This window comes from Equus przewalskii, chromosome 31 (assembly GCF_037783145.1).
Source record: "Equus przewalskii isolate Varuska chromosome 31, EquPr2, whole genome shotgun sequence".
Taxonomy (NCBI): Eukaryota; Metazoa; Chordata; class Mammalia; order Perissodactyla; family Equidae; genus Equus; species Equus przewalskii.
In genome coordinates this window covers 9,194,293-9,214,967 of record NC_091861.1, presented here as the reverse complement: position 1 = coordinate 9,214,967, position 20,675 = coordinate 9,194,293, and the positions used below count along the sequence as shown (strand labels likewise).

The 20,675-nt window shown below is 44.8% G+C and overlaps 1 protein-coding gene, 2 long non-coding RNA genes and 1 pseudogene across 3 annotated transcripts in view; 1 reads left to right on the top strand and 3 right to left on the bottom strand.

Moving 5' to 3' along the window:
- Positions 1-1,985, bottom strand: part of LOC103563906 (uncharacterized) — a 60,013-nt gene extending 58,028 nt beyond the window's left edge. The window contains exon 1 of the long non-coding RNA XR_011535308.1: positions 1,841-1,985. This is a non-coding gene — a long non-coding RNA (uncharacterized lncRNA). The remainder of the gene's footprint in view (positions 1-1,840) is intronic.
- Positions 1,850-12,240, top strand: DEGS1 (delta 4-desaturase, sphingolipid 1). The gene is made up of 3 exons (XM_070602310.1): positions 1,850-2,238; positions 7,281-8,023; positions 11,734-12,240. The coding sequence occupies exons 1-3, from the start codon at positions 2,157-2,159 to the stop codon at positions 11,878-11,880; spliced, it is 972 nt and encodes a 323-aa protein (XP_070458411.1). The 5' UTR covers positions 1,850-2,156; the 3' UTR covers positions 11,881-12,240.
- Positions 12,241-12,303: 63 nt separating this feature from the next.
- LOC139080639 (uncharacterized) lies at positions 12,304-13,736 on the bottom strand. The gene is made up of 2 exons (XR_011535309.1): positions 12,856-13,736; positions 12,304-12,795 (listed from the first exon to the last, which is right to left on the bottom strand). It is a non-coding gene; the product is annotated as an uncharacterized lncRNA (long non-coding RNA).
- A 1,216-nt stretch (positions 13,737-14,952) lies between these two features.
- Positions 14,953-15,538, bottom strand: LOC103556472 (large ribosomal subunit protein P1 pseudogene; annotated as a pseudogene).
- Positions 15,539-20,675: the final 5,137 nt, after the last annotated feature.

Here is a 20,675-nt window from a genome sequence, read left to right as displayed (position 1 = left end):
TACAAATGAATTGCCCATTTAAAAAGCAAACAAATGGAAAATGAAAAATCTACACGGAAGAATACCTTGATTTCTTTCTTTCTTTCTTTTTTTGAGGAAGATTAGCCCTGAGCTAACATCCTCCACCAACCCTCTCCTTTTTGCTGAGGAAGATTGGCCCTGAGCTAACATCCGTGCCCATCTTCCTCTATTTTATATGTGGGATGCCTGGCACAGCATGGCTTGATAAGTGGTGCATAGGTCCGCACCTGGGATCTGAACCTGTGGACCCTGGGCTGCTGAAGCAGAACATGCGAACTTAACCACTGCACCACTGGTCTGGTCCACACTTTGATTTCAAAAGTTCAGCTGCCGTCATCTGAAATTTCCTAATGCCATCAGGAACTATTGGGATTCACTACATCTTTTAACAGCAGACTGCATAGTGTCTTTCTAGAATAACTGGTATGATTGCCTCAAAACAAATTACCTGGCAAGAGTCAGGAAAAGATGTGAGAGCTAGATAACACATTAGGAAGTTTCAAAAATGCAAACTAAAAAAACATGCCTAGGTGTAATTAAAATATTTGTCAAGACGCACAACAATCCTCAGCCAGATTTGTTTCCTTTTTTTCAGGTTGTCAAAATCCACATTCAATTCAGATGTGAAAAGTAAAACAAGGTTAAATGAAAACTTTTCCTTTCAACGCTTTCCCCTAGATTCCCACTTACTCTCCTACAATGTAATCATTTCTTGGGGGTCTTTCTAAACACATTTTATGCATATCCAAGGAAACATACATTCTATACGTGTTATGCATACACTCCCCCACCGTACCCCGTGTTTTGCATTTACCAGTACCTTTTGCAGATAATTCATATTAACACATAAAGAACTTCCTCATTTTTTTTTTAGTGGTAGTATAACATTGTATATGGTTAATTGCATGTACCATAATTTATTGCTTTGTTTTTAGTTTAGTGAGGTTTTTTCCCCTAGGATGAATCTCTAAAAGATACAGACTTAAAAATCTATAACCATGATACTATCATCACAGTTAAGAAATTAACAATAATTTCTTAATATCATCACATACCCAGCCGATATTTGAATTATCTCATGTCAATTTTTAACTTTGACAACTTGAATCAGAATCTAAATAAAATCAACACATTGCAATCGTCTGATATGCCTTTTAAGCCCCGTTTAATCTAGAGGTTTCCCCTCTTTTCTTTTTTTCTCTTGCTTTTTACTTATTAAAGAACCCAGAACGTTGTTCTATAGTTTCTCACAGTCAGGAGCTTGCTGATTGCATCTCTGTGGTGGAGTTTAACGTGCTCCTCGGCCCTGTCTATTTTCTGTACATTAGCTGTTGGATCTAGGAACTCGATCGGCTTTGGTGGTGTGTGTGTGTGTGATTTTATCATTAGGCACACCATATATGGTTATCTTCCTTTTTGAAATCTTAGTCAAAGTTTCTTTTTGAATGGAGAAGTGGTAACTAATTTCGAAACAAAAAATATCCCTTTTTTCAGGAAGAGGTTCTGTGACAGACGTCAGGTTGAGCAACCACCGTGCAAGAGAAATGGTCACACCAGAATCATTCAGGCAAGACAACAAATTCCTTATTCTTCCCTCTTAAAAATGGTGTTTTCTTTTTGCTTAATTAGCTTTTAATGGCCACACGCTCCACATTGTTTCCTGAGGTATTATTCCCAGGAGGCCGCCCAAAAATGGCTCAGTGAATAATCTGCTTTTCAAAAGCAAACATAACTTGGGCCAGCTGCCACGTCCTAATGACCCAGGAGCCTCGTGACCGAGCTCCAGCCTTCCTGAACTGGAGACCTTCCCTGCCTTTACCTTCTTTCCGGGCTCGGGCGCGAGCTCCGCGCAGGACAGGCGGGAGGCAGCCGGGATCCCCCGGACGCAGCATCCCCGCCGGCGGCCGAGGGGCGGTCCCCGGGCCCCGCCGCGCCGCGCATCCCCGACCCGCCGGCTCACGTTCCCGCCCGCGCTGGGGGCGGGGCCTCGGGGCTCCGCCCCCGCCGCGGTCTCCTCGGCCGCCCCGCCCGCCGCCCACTGACAACAGCCCGGGAGCCGCCGCCGCCGCTGCCTCGGAGCAGCCGGGCCGGAGCGAGAGCCGAGAGCGGGCCCCCGAGCCGCCGCCGCCGCCGCCATGGGGAGCCGCGTGTCGCGGGAAGACTTCGAGTGGGTCTACACCGACCAGCCCCACGCCACCCGGCGCCGGGAGATCCTGGGTGAGGTCCGGGCCCGCGCCCCGTTATATGCGCGCGCGGCCTCCCGCCGCCGGGGCGCGCTCTCCCCGGCGCCCTGCGCGCCCGCGGCCGCCCGAGGCCCGTTACCAGCCGCGTCCTGCCGCCGCCCGGCCGCGCGGGAAGGGCCCGGCGGGGCGCGGGCGGCGGGGGAGGGATGGGCCCCGGCCCTTCCGCGGAGAGGCGCGGGCGCGGCCCCGAGCGCGGCGTCCGGCGGGGGCGAGCGCTGCACAGCCCGGGCCCCGCGGCTAGGCCGCCCCGGGGGGATGCTCCGGCTGGGAGAGCCCGTGCCCCGGGCGGGTGCCGGTCCCTCGCCGCGGGCGCCCGGCGGAGCCAGGCTGCGGGAGTGTGCGGGCAGGGCGTGGTCCCCGAGCATCTGGGGCCCGCGCGTCGGCCACGCTCGCGCAGACGCCCTCCAGCCCCTGGGCCGCGGGGAGCGCTGGCACCCGAGCCGTGGGACCCCGGGGGCCTGTCGGGCGGGACGGGTGAGCCCTCGAGGCCTAGGGTCCTGGGCGGTCTCGCGTTTTGTCGCAATGCTCCTCACAGCTAGCCTGGGGCGCGAGAAGGACAGATTCCTGCGTATTTTTCACCCATGCTGGTTTAGGGCATGAAAAGACTGAGTTTGGAAGACTTGCCAAGATCAGCCTGCTGGTCCGCCTAATTTAGGGCCCTTTACCTAAATCAGGCGAAGTAGGCCTTGTCTAACTCTCGGGAGGTACAGGGCGCGCGCTCAGCTTCTTGGAGCTTGTATATTAGTCATGTAGAGAATTCTCTCCTCTCCCCCAGGATGTCTTGCTGCTAAGTCAGGCAGATGTGTTGAGCGCTCTACAGACATTACTCAGTTCAGTCCTCCCGGTGACTAGGTCTGTGTTTTCCCTATTTTAAGAATGAGGTAAGAGTGAATAAGTAAACGTTAGAGGGAGATTCTAGTCTGGGGTAGGTCGCCTCCAAAGCAGAAACCCTTAACCCGTTTGCTGTTGTCTGAAAACCCAGGAAACGGCTGGGCGCTAAGTTGAATAGGAGGAATTCTTTCTCATACAGAGAATTTCCCTAGTTTTTTCTTCTCAGCATCCATTTGCCCCGTGAAAAGAAAGAGCGAGCTCCTGACTTTTGCTAGGATATCTAAAGTCAGAAATTTTATGTTTTTACAAAAAGGACTTAGTGGATCCCATTAAAATGGATTTTAAAACATTGAATCAGTAAACAGGGAGCTTGAAGCTTTACAGTGACTTTTAAGGGTAACCTTTTAAGAGACTGGTTCTCCGATGCTTGCTTGCTTTTTATTTTTAATTAAAATGTGTATTTTGCAAATCACACATAAAGATAGCATATGATACATTCTATCCATACCGTATCAACCTATTGCATAAGAATAATCGGATGTCTGCCCTGTAAAAACCAACTCCTGAATCCTGGCCCTTGGCTGTCTATTTAAAATTCCGAAAATTAAGGAAGTAAAAGGGTGCTTATTGATGCTTATCTCAACACTGAGCTTTTTTTCCCACAACCTTGTTATCACCGAACCATTTCACTTGGAAAGTAAAAGGACTACATATTTCTCAATGAAAAATATCATAATTTTTTCCTGCAGGTGTAAATATGCTCAGTGTTCCATTTCAGAGGCGGAGATGGAATAACCTCAGGAAAGATAAGAATCTGGAGATGTGTTTAAATTGTACTTAAATGATAAGAGATATTTCTGAAATTTGTCAAGCTTTTGGGAAAGAGGCATGAGAGAACATGGACAGAATGTTTAATCACCAATATCTGTACCCTAAGCTTACATTTAGAGTTACATTAAAGGTTCATTTAAAAGGCGTCTGCTTGAAATTAATGACTGTTATTAGTGAGTCAAATAATAAAAATCTAGACTAGACCATTATTAGTGGGTTAAATAATAACTCTCAAGAAATGCTCCCTTTATTGCTATGCTTACACAGGGAAACAGTATTTTCTAACAGCTTTATTAGGATATAATTCACAAACTATAAAATTCACCCATTTAAAGTGTACAGTTCAGTGTTTTTTTAGTGTATTTACAGAGCTCTGTAACTATCACTACAATCTAATTTTTAGAATATGTTGTCACCCCAAAAGAAACTCAAGCAGTCCCTGTGCCCCCCCACCCCAGTCCTAGGCACCCACTAATCTGCTTTCTGTCTCTCTAGATTTGCCTATTCTGGACATTTCTTATAAATGAAATCATGCAATACTTGGTCTTTTGTGACTGCTGCTTTCACTGAGCATAGTATTTTCAAAGTTCATCCATGTCGTGGTGTATATCAGTACCTCCTTTCTTTTTATGGCAGAATAACATTCCATTCATTGTATGGATATATCACATTTCATTTATCCATCCATCAGTTGGTAGACTTTTGGGTTTTGACTCTTATGAATAATGCTGCTCTGAACGTTCATCAACAGGTTATTGTATGGATGTATTTTCATTTCTTTTGGGTATCAACGTAGGAGTGGAATTGCTGGGTCATTGGTGACTCTATTTTGAGGAACTCCTAAATTTTTCCAAACCAGCTGTACCATTCTACATTGTCACCAGCAGTGTGTGCCAGTTCCAATTTCTCCACATCCTTGATAGTGCCTTTCTTATTACAGCCATTCTAGTGGGTGTGAAGTGGTATCTCATTTTAGTTTCAATTTGCGTTTTCCCAAAGACTAATAATGTTGAGCATCTTTCATATGCTTATTAGTCACTTGTCTATCTGCTTTGGAGGAATGTGTATTTAAATTATTTGCTCATTTTTTAATTAGATTATTAATTATAAGTTTTAAGAGTTCTTTATATATTCTAAATACAAGTCACCTATGACATATATGATTTGCAAATATTTCCTCCCATTCTGTGGATTGTCTTTTCACTTTCTTGATGGGATCATTTGCAACAGAAGTTGATGCAGTCCAGTTGATCTTTTTTTTCATTTATCACTTTTTCTTTTCTCATTTCACTAAGAAAACGTGAAACTCACAACGATTTACTTGTTTTCTTATGTTTTATAGTTTTCTTGTATTTAGGCCTATGATCCATTTTGAGTTAATTTTTGTGCATGGCGTAAGGGAGCGGTCCAGCTCCATTTTTTTGCATGTGGATAACCACTTGTTCCAGCAGCATTTGTTAAAAAGAGTATTCTTTCCCCATTTAATTATATTGGCGCTCTTGAGTTTTATATACTATTAACAGCTTTGGAAAAATTTGGTACATTATTACTTGGAGCAGGTTGATTCGTCTGAGAGAACTGTGCATGTTTCATCATTTTAGAGTATCTACAAAAATGTGTATTATCTTCTATCTTTTGTCAGATGTGTCAATTTAATCATGTTTTATATACGGTAAAGATGCTGGAGCTCTGCCTAGACAGAAATAACACGTTTTAATACAAAAGAGTTATTACTTATCCACCAATAAACTGAACAGTTGTTATTCTGTTCCTGGAGAACTGCTCAAAAATGCTCATATTTTAATGAATAACTTAGTTGAACTTTTCATTTATACCAGGAAAATTAGTTTTAGACTAATTCACTTCTAGGCCTGTAGGATTACTTATTTTGGTCTATTGCCTAGGAAATTCCTAACATTTGATAAAATGAACTAATCCTAAGAAAGATTAGAAGTTCAGGAATGGAGAGAGAAAAGGGGAAAGGAAAGAAACTAGAGGTTACTCACCTTGAGTTAACCTGCCCTTACTTCTTGTATATAAAACTGGACTTAAAATAACATCCTGTCTTGCATTTTAAGCTTTTGTTGAATTCCTCATCTCACATTTAGAGAAAAGAGGATGGAGATGCTCTTTTCCCTTCTTTATCTTTTCAAGAACATTCTCCCGGCCGGCCCCGTGGCCGAGTGGTTAAGTTCGCGTGCTCCGCTTCAGCGGCCCAGGGTTTCGCCAGTTTGGGTCCTGGGTGCAGACATGGCACCGCTCGTCAGGCCATGCTGAGGCGGCGTCCCACATAGCACACCCAGAGGGACCTACAACTAAAATACACAACCATGTATTGGAGGACTTTGGGGAGAAGGAAAATAAAAATAACATTCTCAATGACCTGTCCCAAGAAAAGGGTCCTCCTCCTTTTTGCCATCCTGGGTCAAACATACGTGGCAACGCATCAAACCAGGGGCATTCATTCTATGTGGGTTATGATCTCTGGGTTGGGAGGACACAGAGAAGAAACTCCATTTACCCTTAGGGGACACTTGCCTGAAATGCTGAGTTTTTCTTATTGGCCTTTTTCATAATACTTGGATATTTGCGTGTAGATTCAACAAAGAAAATAAAAATGTAACACAAATTAGCACTGTGCAATTCTAACACAAAAATAAATAAACAAGGAAAGTGGCACTGTAAATCCATAGAATTCTTTGGAAATTATCCTAATTTCCAGATGACTAGAGTAAGTCTGCACTGGCAAAAATTTTAAATATCTAAGTGTCTAAAAATAGGGAAATGGTTAGAAATTACAACTAGCAATTAGAAGTGATTTAGTCATTATAAAGGAAATGATGAAATCTAAGTATGTGTTATATTGTATATGTGTAAATATATTGCATATATATTGTATATATGAGTATATGATAAGTATGTAATAAGTATGTAGTATGTATAAGTATATAATATATTCTGTCAGACACAGAATAGATTTAGCAGACTTTGCAAGTTTTTAAAGCTTATAAATTTAATATATAAAGAATCGTTAGGGGCGAAAAGGGAATTGGATAACATGAAATCTACTCATTTGTGACTATCTTCCTGTTAATGTGGAAAGTCTAGATATTGAGGCTAATTTATTCTCAATTTGTTGTGACATGGTATTTAGTAACTTTACTATTAGAATAAACTCCTTCCCTGTGGTAGATAAATATTTGATAAAGTCTCTAATAGAGCGCATGCAATGATTTGGAAAAAGAAAAAAATTAATGTGTTGATTTAATTTAATTGCTGTTAATTTAGTTATAATTACAGAACTATTATGCACTTGCCTCAGTTCCTCATTTTTTTGTTTGTTTTTCTTTACAGCAAAGTATCCAGAGATAAAATCCTTGATGAAACCTGACCCCAACTTGATATGGATTATAATTGTGATGGTCCTCACTCAGTTGGTTGCGTTTTATCTAGTGAAGGACTTGGACTGGAAATGGGTTGTATTTTGGGCATACGCTTTTGGCAGCTGCGTTAACCATTCAATGACTCTGGCTATTCACGAAGTTTCCCACAATAGCGCCTTTGGCCACTACAGAGCCATGTGGAATCGCTGGTTTGGAATATTTGCTAATCTTCCTATCGGCGTTCCGTATTCAATTTCCTTTAAGAGATATCACATGGATCATCATCGGTACCTCGGAGGCGATGGCATCGATGTGGATATTCCAACCGATTTTGAAGGCTGGTTCTTCTGTACCACTTTCAGAAAGTTTATATGGGTCATTCTTCAGCCTCTCTTTTATGCATTTCGACCTCTCTTCATCAACCCCAAACCAATTTCTTATCTGGAAATTATCAATACAGTGATCCAGATCACTTTTGACATTATAGTTTACTATGTTTTTGGAATTAAATCTTTATTCTACATGTTGGCAGCATCCTTACTTGGTCTAGGTTTGCACCCCATTTCTGGACATTTTATAGCTGAACATTACATGTTCTTAAAGGGACATGAAACTTACTCGTATTATGGCCCTCTGAATTTACTTACCTTCAATGTGGGTTACCATAACGAACACCATGACTTCCCCAACATTCCCGGAAAAAGCCTTCCCCTGGTAAGTAAAGGATTTGATACATGTTCTAACTTCTGATGGTCATCTGATCAAAATTAGTCTTGACCTTGCTCATTTAAAAAGGAACTGAGTATATTTTCCCCATCTAGGCCACTCCTCAGAGAAGGCAACAAGAGTGTAAGTCCTGAGTCTGCCAGCCTCAGTTTACGGAGTTCACGCTCCCGGATCCCTAAGCCTGGTGGGAATGCTTAGGGTTTAGAAGTGTTGGATCTGCAAAATCTGCTAACTTAGGAAGTGGTTCAGAAACGGAGGACGAAATCCCTCTGTGAAGTAAGCAGAAGTTCACATAACCATCACCACTGTTAAACGGAATAGGCTGAGCCAGGAGTCGTGTGTTGGCTTGCTGTGAAATACAGGTGTCCCACAAAATCGATCTGCAGAAGAAACGCTCATCAGTTTCCAGCCCTGCAGACCTGTGGGCAGGGGGCCGGGGCTTCCCTTCACGGTAGACCTGTAGTGTATTGTTCACGGAGTAAATGAAAGAAGACATTTTCACCCTCCAAAAAAGGACCGCCTTCCTAGCTTCAGTGATCTTTCTGGTGAATTCTCTTATTAGACTTCCCATCTTCAAAATGGGTAGCTTTCACAGCTCTTTTTATCAAAAAATGTTTCCATAATTCAAAAAAAGGTAATATGTATGACGTGTAATAATAGTTTTTCTTGACTTTTTTAAGCTATGATAGAAGGGAACCATAGCCACATAATTTATGCTATCATATCCACCCAAATTTTATAGATTTCCTCGAGTTTTCAAATGCTGTTTAAAAACTCACAACATAACAACTAAATGTAATGTTTGATGATTGACTAGATTTCCAATGGAAGAAAGAAAAATTGAGAGAGGACATTGAGTCAGTGGGGAATTCTGAATCTGGACTGTATGATAGATAATTTTGTGTCAATGTTAAATTTCTTGGGTGTGGTAGGGTATCAGTGATTTTGAGGAGAATGTCCCTGTTCTCAGGGTATACATGTTGAATATTTAGGGTGAAATGTTAGGGGTCAGTTGTCACACAGTGTCTGCCGCTTACTCTCAAAAAGTTCAGCAAAGAAAGCAAAGTGTGTGGTGTATGTTATATACAGAGAGAAGGTGACTGTGACATAGTGTTAATTGGTGGACCCAGGTGAAAGACATATGGGTGTTCGTTTTACTGTTCTTTCCACTTTTCTGTAGGTTTTACATTTTTCAAAATAAAATGTTTGGGGGCAAACACAGCACTGTCTGAAGACAGCTCTGACACGGGTGAAACGTGATGCTGGCACAGCTCCTTTGTGTCGGCCCGAGCAGAGTGTGGAGCCTTCCTTTGTCTCTTCCTGAACTAGGGCGGCGAATTTTTCAAGAGATGATGGAGAAAGCTGGCTGTCCTTTGAGTGAAAGGATTTTTTCCAGCATAAACCACAGACTTTAACTTGTAATTTTCTTGAGCGGACCCAGAACTGAAAACTACTTCAGTTCAGTTCAGAGATGGCTTGACTGAAGGCCCGTGGTTCAGCAGTGGCCGTTGATCTCCCTCTGCATTTCACGCTGTCTCCTTACCCCTTAGCCAAGCTACCGAACGTCCTCAGAGTCCCTGCTCCTCCCTTTCCTGCTTTTTCTGTGGTGTATGTCAAAGAGTATCTTGTTCTTTTTTCCTCAATAAATACCTTATGTTACAGTAGTTACACTACATGTAACTATCACACAGTTAATAGGTATTTATAACAAGGTTATTTTAACAGCTTTCTTGAGATACAACTCATATATACAATTCACCCATTTAAAATGTACAATTCAATGCTTTTTAGATTATTCACAGAGTAGTACAACCATCACTCCAATCAATTTTAGAACATTTTTAGCACAACAGGTTTTTGATTTCTTAATTCTTTTTTTTTTTTTTTTACTGAGCTTTGCTGTCCACAAAATGCTATGTGTATGTTTTTTTTTTTGAGGAAGATTAGCCCTGAGCTAACCACTGCCAGTCCTCCTCTTTTTGCTGAGGAAGACTGGCCCTGAGCTCACATCCGTGCCCATCTTCCTCTACTTTATATGTGGGATGCCTACCACAGCATGGCTTGCCAAGCGGTGCCATGTCTGTACCCGGGAGCCAAACCAGTGAACCCCGGGCTGCCAAAGCGGAACGTGCGCACTTAACCGCTGCACCACTGGGCTGGCCCGTGTTTTTTTTTTAAAGATTGGCACCTAAGGTAACATCTGTTGCCAATCTTCTTTTTTTACCTTCTTCTTCTCCCCACATCCCCCCAGTACATAGTTGTATATTTTAGTTGTGGGTCCTTCTAGTTGTGGCATGTGGGACGCCGCCTCAGCATGGCCTGATGAGCGGTGCCGTGTCTGCGCCCAGGATCTGAACCGCCGAAACCCTGGGCCACCTAAGCGGAGTGTGAGAACTTAACCACTCGGCCACGGGGCGGCCCCCCTGAGTGTGTATTTTTCCACTTGTTCACAGCCTTGTAAAGTACAGAGGTAGGCGTCAGGGGTTTATGATGTCAGTGTTTGAACTGAATTGGACACGTGGCTAATAAATTCCCCAGGTTTTCTAGCTCCTAGTACTAAGGAATTCATTGATTTTTGACTTTGTCTTTTAAAAAATTTACAAATTATAACCTTTTTTGTTTTTATTATGGTTTTTAATGTATTTTTAGTCTTAAGGAGTGTCTTGATTTGACTCAAAATGCTTATTCGGGATTTGAGCTGACTCTGCCATTTTATTTTTTCAGAAGATAAGTGTCTTCTAGCTGTTAAACTGGTTGCTGCCAGGCTTTGACATAAGTTCAGTGTGGATTGGGATCCAGGTTTATTTCTATGTGTTGGTCTGTAGATCATCCTTATTCATGAGAAAATTTTAGGAAGTTTTGATCAAAGGTATTACATCTTCTTGCATTTCTTCTGACTAACCGAGAACACCCGTGTGAAAAGCTCTGTTTGGCCTTAATTGTTCCTTGAGAGTTGTATATTAATCTGCTTCTCCACAACCAGAACATAGTACGTTTCCCAAATTGAAGGAGTTGATTCTAACTGTAACATTCATTTCTCTCTTTTTCTTGCTGCCTCTTTTCCATTTTGGATTCTGCTTTTTTGTTTTCCTTTGGGATTTATCAGGATAGATTTTGTGCATTTCGATGAAGCCAGGGAACCGTTATTATTCAGCATTCAGTTTTGCTTGCTAATCACACTGGCAGTAGTCATTTTTTTAAAAGACATTTTCAACTTGAGATGGCAGAATTGCACACTTGATCCATGCTAAATTTCTATCTAATTGACATGCCACAGGAATTTATTAGTATTTGCAGGGTCCTTAATGACAGGGGTCAGGTGTTACCTTTCTGTCCCACAGTGCCAGCCATTCAGGACGTGCCTGAAAAATATCAGGTTGACTGCATTGCATGTATTTGCTGTTAAAGAGGTCAAGGGCCAAATTTTACCAGTAAAGCAGATGTTTAGTCCCTCAGAGCTTGACAGGAAAGAGTCAGTAATCCTAGAGGGTTAAGTATATTTTTTGTTGAAATGCAAACTGCTTTCCGTTTCGAAGTCCCAAAGCTGCTGCTTTTATTTATTTATTTGTTTGTTCTGAGGGAGGAAGGAAGGTCTCCTGGTTTCTCTTCTCAGCGTTGGTGTCAGACATTCATCTGTCGTCTTTCCCAGGACCCAGGGAACACGCGTCATTCACCTTGCGGCCTTTGTTCCCTTCCAGGTGAGGAAAATCGCAGCCGAGTACTATGACAGCCTCCCCCACTACCAGTCCTGGATAAAAGTGCTCTATGACTTTGTGACAGATGACACCATAAGTCCCTACTCCAGGATGAAGAGGCATCAAAAAGGCGAGGTGGAACTGGAGTGAAGGTCGCCGGAGCCAGAAGAATTCCTCTCTGAAACGTCCAAGTAGCCGATAAGGTGGAGCTCTTGCATTATTAAACCGAGACCAAGGGGTGTGGGAGCCACCCTCATACAGTTTCTGAGTGTGATCCCCGTGGTGTCAGGAAGCTAACCTGGCTCTACCAGCTTGTCCGCAGTGTTCAGCTTTACTCACAGGAAGTGTATTTGTTGTGTTGTCATTGTGGAGGATGTTTTCACCCATGTCTGACAGTTTGCAAGCATGTCATAAAGAAGCTTTTAAAAAGCTGTTTCTAGTACATTATTTTCACTATAAAGTTTTCCTTTATTAAAACTGTTAATAAACTGAGCTATTAATCACAACAAATAGTATTTATCACATTTTTGTATTTTACTGTCTCTATACCATGTAATACGGTAACCAGGGTATGGGTTTCCCCAGCCATCCGAAAGTTCACTTTAGGCCACTTGGCTTCTGTGAAGGACCTACATTGGTACCTGTTTTCACTAACCAAAAGAAATCCAAAGAGGATTTTCGCTTTTATGAAAAAAGGTGAAAAGTGAAAATAGCATTATAGAGACAGCGGCACCCCAAGCAGTGAGGGCAGCACCACCAGGCCCCTTCCCCTGGGACGACACCCAGCTTCTCAGCATCCCGCCGCCATAGCTGCAAACCATGTCTCTGAGCCTTTGTGCTCTATCTCGATTTTTTTTGGTAGGTTATTTTTGGGTTCTGGGGATGCTTCAGAAATTTTCCCATATAAGTTAGTGGTAATTACTGCTTCGCTTTACACCGTCTCGGCTCACAAAAGGTTTCGTAGGAACACTGCTTTCAGATGGTGGGGGAAACCCGGACTAGGGTGAGCTTACTTTAAAACTTCACCAAAAAAAAAAAAAAAAAAAAAAAAGCCTGGCATTTCTCCTCAAAGCCCCCTGGTACATAGTGTAATTCTCGTTTGGTCCCCGAACTTACGCCGGCCACGGGGCAAGCTCGAATTACTCATTTTAATGTCTGCTATTGTACGTGGGACCTAAATTAGACACTGCTGAAGCCTACACAGCCTTATTCATAAATAAAGTACTTACTGAATTTAATTGTGTCCAACATTCAACTTCCTTTTTCAGACGCATTGACTCCCACATTGAAAGCAGCTCAACTGATAAAGCATTTCCTGTCATTTCACTGCAGCAGAAACTGGTTGTGGTCTGATGGTAGATAGTTGGTCTCAAGTAGCCAGTACCATGGGCTGTTAGGCTCGAAGTCCTGGTTAGCTGGAATGTGTCACTTCGGTCAATTTAGTGTAATATGGTGAACTATTTAAAAAATATCATGTGGCATCAAAAAATCTAACAGTCTACAATTTGTACACACCACCAACCCTCAGGCAGGCATCCCGAATACGAGATATTATAATAAGATTCCTGTTTTTATAATTACCAGCCATCGTGCTGTTTCACCCCGCTGAGAGCAAAGAGTAGAATCCTCATCCTCGCAGGGATTGGCAACCTGCTTTGCAGACGTAATTTCATCCCCAAAGGACTGCTTTCCCTGCCTGATCCTCCTGCCTGGGAAAATTCCTCATATCTTTGAACTGGTGCTTAAACACCATTGCTTTAAAGTTTAGAGTGATAAGAGAACCAACTTTACAATCATATACCCTTGGTCCCAGTCAGTAAAAAAGTATCTGTGAAACATGCATGGATTTGAGGCTAGACATTAAATACAGGGTGGGCGCCCACCGAGCCCTCCGCTCCCCTTGCCTACAGAACACGCAGATGCTGAAGACACCCACGTCTCCTGTCGGGGCAGCCCTCCCTGAATTCTGGGACCTGCCAGCTGTGTAGAGATTGCATTATCCTTCCCAAACCTGCTGTTTGCGGTGACATGACACTTCTTGCCTGAATGGGGGTTTCCACCAGGTCTAGCCCATCGAACTCCCATCTGCCGACTCAGCTCGTTCTCTCCATCGCCGGCAGTGACTTGTCCAAAGAGGGACCTACCACTGAGGGCAGGAGGAGGGCTGGGCCGCAGAGCCTTTCAAGCACAGAGAAATCCTGAGAAATCCTTGGGTGACTTTGCACAACTTCCTCTTGCCTAGATTGCCCTTTCCCCGTTTCTGGTCTGGTTAGCTCATCCTTTGAGGCTCACACCAGCATCTGTCGCCCATCTCCACATCCGGCAGGTTAAGTTCCACTTCTCTGGGCCCTCAAGCAGTGGTTACCGTCATTCACAGCTCCACACACTGTTGTAAATATGCACAGTTTGTTTCCCTGAGGCTGGAACTCCTTAAGGACAGGAAAGACCTTTTCTTTCTCCATTCCCCAAACTAGGGTCAGTGCTTGGCTTGAAATAAGTACTTAATAAATGGAGAGAGACCCACAAGATAGTCCTTGAACTTGAGAAGCTTTTCACCTAAAACAGAAACAAAGCAAAAGATGGAGGGCTTCTGGATAACCTCTAAGTAAGTGTGTTGTACTGAAAACTGGGCGTTTATTGAGAATCTTTTCACTGAGCTCTGTGCTGAGGTTTTTACATGCATTGTCTTATTTAATTCTCAACACTTCTATGACGTAGATAGCACTATCAATATCTTTAACCTGTAGATGAGAGTAAGGCTGAGAGAGACTGAGTAACTGACCCAAGATCATGGTCGCTTGCAGAGACAGCATCTGAAATTCAGAATGTGTGACTCCAGAACCAAAACTCTTGACCGTGCTCCACATGTCTTGTCGGATGAGCCTGGTTCTGGAAGGGGAATGGGAAAGAAAAAAATAGGTCCCCATGCATTACCAAATATGTGTTTGTTCCACTGCCTTGTTAACCATTTCCTGTGCACCAGCAGTTCTGGCTGGATCCCTGCATTTTTTTGACTTTTAACAATCTAAAATAATGGGCCGTCTGGCATGCTCCATTTTGGCAGCCCAGGTTTGGATCCCAGACATGGACCTACACGACTCATCAGTGGCCATGCTGTGGCAGTGACCCACATATAAAATACAGGAAGACCGGCAAAGATGTTGGCTCAGGGCAAATCTGCCTCAGCAAAAAAAAATAAACTAAAATTCCTTTTATCTTTTTAACAGTTCAGCTTTTTATTGAACACATTAAAAGGTTTAGTCAAAAAGACCAAAGCCCATGTCATCACCTGCCTCCTCAGATTCTTCTTTCTTTTCTTCCACTTCCTTCTCTGCTGGGGCACCAGTGGTGGAGGGGGCAGGGCCAGGAGCCCCACACTGCAGAGGAGGCTCCCGATGTTGATGTTGGCCTGGGTCTTTGCAAAACAAGCCTGGCCAGAAACGTTCAACATTTACATGGGCTGCTTCAATGAGGGCATTGATCCTATCGTATGTGACTGTCGCCTCAGTCGTGCAGGACGAGATCTGAGCAGATGCAGGCGAGCTCAGAGACAGAGGCCATGGAGCCAGCGGGTGCTGGGTGGGCAGCTGCTGGGCGTGGTGAGCACCATCTGAAGTTAGGGCCCCACCTCAGTGTGGCCTTAGCTTCCTCTGAAGGATCGAGCACCTTAGCAGAAGCTGAGGAAAGGGCCAATCTTAAAATTCTAATGTGAAACATTAATGTTTAAATCCATAGCAAAAATGCGTTTATTCATTCATTCATTCTACAGGTACTTTGCCAGGCATTGCATGAGGCAGTGAGGATCCAAAGACAAAATGTGGTCCCAAATGAAGGAGCTGATGCTCCAGCGGTGGGATGGGTGTGTGGAGTCAGAATTCAATAATCAGGGACTCGGGAGGGTCACGATGTGGCTGGAACTGGGTGGAGGGCACACAGCAGCTCCCGTGGAGCAGCTGTCACCACTCTGACAGACTACGTGCAGGTGGGCATCTAATCCACGTCCGCCTGCTGACGGAGATAAGCGTGGGGGACCACGCTTTCATGGAAGGACAAATGGAGCTCCAGAGAGATCAGCCTGCAGGCGTGCATGGTGAACCAATGCCCGGACCCCGGGCAGCTAAAGGCCGTGCTCTTTCTGCAATCCTGCTTGCCCGGCTGACTTGGAAGCTCTGTGTGAACAGGGAAATGTGTTGTTTCTTGTCTTAGGAAAATCTTTCAGGAGCCTTGCTCATTTGGAACGGAGCAAGGACAGTCTGACAGCCTAGGGCTGGGAATGCCCTGGAGAAACTGTATCCTCAGAAACCCAAGAGCACAAACCCCTAAGATGCTCTCGGTGTGTTCGATTCTGAGACAGGACAAGGATGAGCACGCACGTTCCTGGTCAGGGAAGCTCAGAGCAGGGGAAAGAGAGAGCAGGGAGCAGAGCCTGCAGACTTGAGCAAGCCTGGAGTGCTGTGGGCCACGTCTGTGGTGGGGCTTTAGCAAGAAGGGGTGTGGTGACAACCCAGGAAGAGTCCCGCCTGGGAGAGGGAACAGGATCTGACAACACAAGGACATGCAGGTCAGATCATGCAGGGACTTCTTGGTCAGAGTTAATGACGTGGTAGAGGTGAAAGAATGGGGAGCAGCACGTCAAAAAAGACAGCTTTGTATGTGCTAAGTTGAGTGTGAATTGGCAGATGGCTCAGGAAGCTAATTCTTGGATCCAGCCAAGGGGAAGCTTTCAAATGCCAAGTAGATGCGTCAGTGATGTTCAGAAGGTAGTTGCTCTCCCAGGCGTGTGTGGATTGGCACACAAGACCAAAAGCAAGGGCCAAGGACCGTGTCTGTGACCTGGCTGCTTGGGGAGTATGAACAGACAGTACCCCTCTTGGATCTGGGGCACCTAGAATTTTCCTCTAAAAGTAGAACCCAAAGAAACACAAGTAGCATTTTTATAGGGTCAAGAGCGGATTATGTGTTACCAGGTACACACCCCTGTATTTGTAATCCTGGGGAAAGGAAGAGAATAGAGGCTTTGTGAAAAAGGCCTGGGGGAACTGAATTGCCCTCAGTGCTGGGTTCTAAATCCTTGGAGATCAGCAATTTGCTAATCCAAGGAGAGAGTGGACAGTCCCCTCCCCTGTTACGTTACTATCAAGGGGCCCTCAGGAAGCGTCAAATGAGACCCAGGGTGACTCTTCATTTGTCAAAAACGGGAAAGGGACAGTCATCCGCCCAGTTAGTGGTTTAAGCCTCAAATTTTCCTCTCATTTAGTAGCCGAGGTTTTTTTTTGGTACAAGGAGAGTGCCACTGCCTTCCCAGCCTGGACGGCAATCTCCCAGCTTCACCACAGCCAACATCTAGACATCTGCTTTCTCCTCCAGGCTGGGCCTTAAATATGCTAGACAGTGGCTTCTTTCCTGTTGTTGTCTTTCGTAAAAACCCTTTCATGTCACTTTCTACTTTTTGAGCATATGTCAGCTTCAGCGCTGACAGTATAAAGGTGCCAGCCCGCCACGCTGGGCTTCAAAGCGCTGAGTGGTCCCCTGCATTCTGGTCGCCCCAACCGAACTCTGAGTGCCACGGCCGGGGTCGGCTTCCTTCTCCCCATGTGTGTCCATCTCTGCCTCCCAGAGTGGGGTCACCGTGGGACAGCACCCTGGGCAGCCTTCCTGACACCTTCACTTTCCAGAGGGAATCTCCTGGGCCCAACCGGAGGCTGTCTCCCTGGTCAGGAGCCTGGGAAAGGCACTCTTGATCTCTTTCCCTTCACAGAGACATGGTCCCAATTAAACCTGGGAGCTCACCCCGCTGTGCCCCACTCTCAGGACTCAGAGTTGAAAAGAACAGCTGCGGATTCTAGTTCAAACTCTGCCATCTTTGCATTTTGTAAAAGCAATTTTTTCATCTCCTGCTACCTTCTCAAAAATACATAGATAAATAAAAGCAAGAGAATTCACCAAAAATCGAGTCTGAATGACAAATTCAATAAATTCCTCAAGGGGCCAGCCCGGTGGCGCAGCGGTTAAGCGCGCACATTCCACTTCATTGGCCCGGGGTTCGCCAGTTTGGATCCCGGGTGCAGACATGGCACTGCTTGGCAAGCCATGCTGTGGTAGGCGTCCCACGTATAAAGTAGAGGAGGATGGGCACAGATGTTAGCTCAGGGCCAGTCTTCCTCAGCAAAAAGAGGAGGAGGATTGGCAGCAGATGTTAGTTCAGGCCTAATCTTCCTCAAAAAAAATAAAATAAATAAATAAATTCCTCAACACTTCTTTCTCTCCCTTAAGAGCACTTGACTCCCTCTGGGGTGAGGGCTTGCTCAGGCCCAGCCCAGCCCGGCTCCCACGCCATCAGACAAGCCTTTCCTGGTCTAAGCAGTTTGACTGGAGCTGTTTGTTTCCACCAGAGAGAAGGGGTGGGGCACAGGAAAGAGCTAAAGTCAAATTTCAAAATCTTCCTCCATCCTTTGGGAACTGAGTTGGCTTACAGATAACTGATCCAGAGTCCCTAATTCTCTTCCTTTATAGCGTCAGGAGATTTCTCCAACTGTATGTGAGAGGCCCCCCGGGGCTCCAGGCTGGGCACTCCCCCAGGTGGGCTCAGATGGCCTGATGCACCCCTCTGATCCCTTTGTTGTCTCCTTAGAGACAAGTGTGCTCATGTACCGGGAACTAACTGTCCTATTGCAATTTAGCATCTTTTATAGCACACAACGTAGGCAAATCTTATCCTCATTGAAAGGAGGGGGAAACAGAATCAAAGTTAGGCAGCTTGCCTCCGGTCGGCCAGCTCGATCTCCGAGGAGTGGCAGAACCGGGACGCAGGTTTTAACTATCGTAGCTTCGTTCTAAGCCCAAGCCCTCGCCACCACCCCATGACACCTCCCTTCAATTACCTCTGTTTGCTCATGTGTGAAAGGAGGGCGTTGGGCCGCACTGCCATCAGCTGGGAATCCTGGGGTGTCTGAATGCTCCAGCACAGACAGCCAGAATTGGAAGGATGGTCTTCAGTGAGGGCTGGGCTCGTCCACGTCCCCATCATCTTCCCACATGCCAGGGGGAAGCAGCTAATGAGGCAATGAGCCGTCTCTGCAACCAGCTCAGGCTGATGGCTGCACTACTAGAGAAAACCGTGACGTTGCTCCCGACCCATTTGGACTTGGCTGTCCTGAGGGTTCCTCTGGCTCTGTGAAAGTTTGTGGAGTCAATTAATAATGTCAGCAAGGCTGTAGGAAGGACTTTACTTCAGAGGATAATCTGTTAAGAAGCCAAATTATTTCTGAGGCCTAAAGGATGACGTATACAAATCAGCCTGCTTATTCCCAGAAAATCATAACCGAGGGGCTGACGATACTGATGGGGTTCCTACCATGTGGGCTAGTCTCTTCTCGCGCTATTAATTCTCACATCAGCATCATCCCCATTTTGCAGCCAAGGAAACAAACGAATAGGAAGGAATAAGAAACTTGTCTAAAGTCACAGTCAAAACTCAAATCCAGTGTCTAAATCAAAGTCTATGATAGTTGCATTTCTTAAAAAGGATTTTACAATGAAGATTTTTCTTGAATTCAGAGCCTTCTTCCTAATTAGTCTAACACATGAAGTTTTTCTAAAGATAATATCTGGGGCAGGCCGAATGGTGTAGTAGTTAAGTTCGCACACTCTGCTTTGGTGGCCTGGGGTTTGCTAGTTTGGATCCTGGGCGTGGACCTACATACCACTCATCAAGCCGTGCTATGGTGGTGTCCTACACACAAAACAGAGGAAGACTAGCACAGATGTTAGCTCAGCGACCATTTTCCTCAAGCAAAAAGGAAGATTGGCAACAGATGTTAGCTCAGGGCCAATCTTCCTCACCAAAAAAAAATAATATCCATTCTACCATTCCCATGAACTTGGGCAGCAGGCCCAGTGATGGCTCCTAACAAGTTGAGAGTGTGGGTTGGGGGAATATATACAGCTTGGAAGCTCCTTAAGCCATCTCCACATTCAACTGGTCTGGAGAGTGCTTAAGTGAAAGTCAGAATAGGAGCCTGTGGCCTGGAGCTCACTTTTAACCAAACATTTTTAAGAGCTGGCTCAGAAACATATGGTCTTCCAAACAACGCAACTCTGCAAAGTCCAGTTTAGATAATTCAATTGCCATTCTAGGAGAAGCAGGCAAATCCCAGGCCCAGCCTGCCAACAAGAGAGGAAGGTAAATATCTGGATGTTGTGAGCTCCTCACATTGCTGACCTCTCTTTTCTTTCTTTCTTTCTTTTCTTTTTTTTTTTTTTTGCTGAGGAAGATTAGCCCTGAGCTAACGTCTATTGCCAATCTTCCTCCACTTTAGATATGGGTCACTGCCACAGCATGGCTGACAAGCGATGTAGGTCTGCACCCGGGATCCAAACCTGTGAACCCGGGCTGCTGAAGTGCAGCACACAAACTAACCACAGTCAACCCCATCTCCTGATCAGCAGGACAATTTGCAACTATTTATTAAGCCACAGTTGTAAAACCCAGTCGCCTGGGCCCAGGACACAGCATGGGCCTGTGAGTGAAGCACTGGGAAGGGATCCCAGCTGGGTCACCACTGTTCTGTGACATTTGGAGGAAGCCACGTCACATCTCAGAACAGCAATGGGGAAGAAAAACAGGATCTTCGGAGCCTGCAGCAATTTAACCAATTTCTCTGAGTTGGTTTCCTTATCCATCCACTTACCTCCAGGCGGCTGGGATCGTTTGTGGAGCTCATATCTTAAAGGCACTGTTGCAGTGTGGGTCTCAGTTGTGATGGTTACTACTGCCACTGGGAACCTCAAGGTGTTGCCATTGGTCATTGGGACAGCGCTAGAGACAAAGGATATGTCACCATTGTTCCAAACCACAGCAGTTAATGCTTGCTGCCCAAACTATTGCCTGGGGTTGTTTCTCTTCCCCCCAGAATTAAAAAAAAATTGTAATAAAATACACATAA

What these genes read in the sequence shown, in the direction of transcription:
- DEGS1 (XM_070602310.1), top strand. Translation starts at nt 2,157, where the DNA reads ATGGGGAGCCGCGTGTCGCGGGAAGACTTCGAGTGGGTCTACACCGAC. An exon ending in CCGGCGCCGGGAGATCCTGG is followed by an intron (nt 2,239 to 7,280) that starts GTGAGGTCCGGG and finishes TTTTCTTTACAG; the next exon opens with CAAAGTATCCAGAGATAAAA. An exon ending in CCGGAAAAAGCCTTCCCCTG is followed by an intron (nt 8,024 to 11,733) that starts GTAAGTAAAGGA and finishes GTTCCCTTCCAG; the next exon opens with GTGAGGAAAATCGCAGCCGA.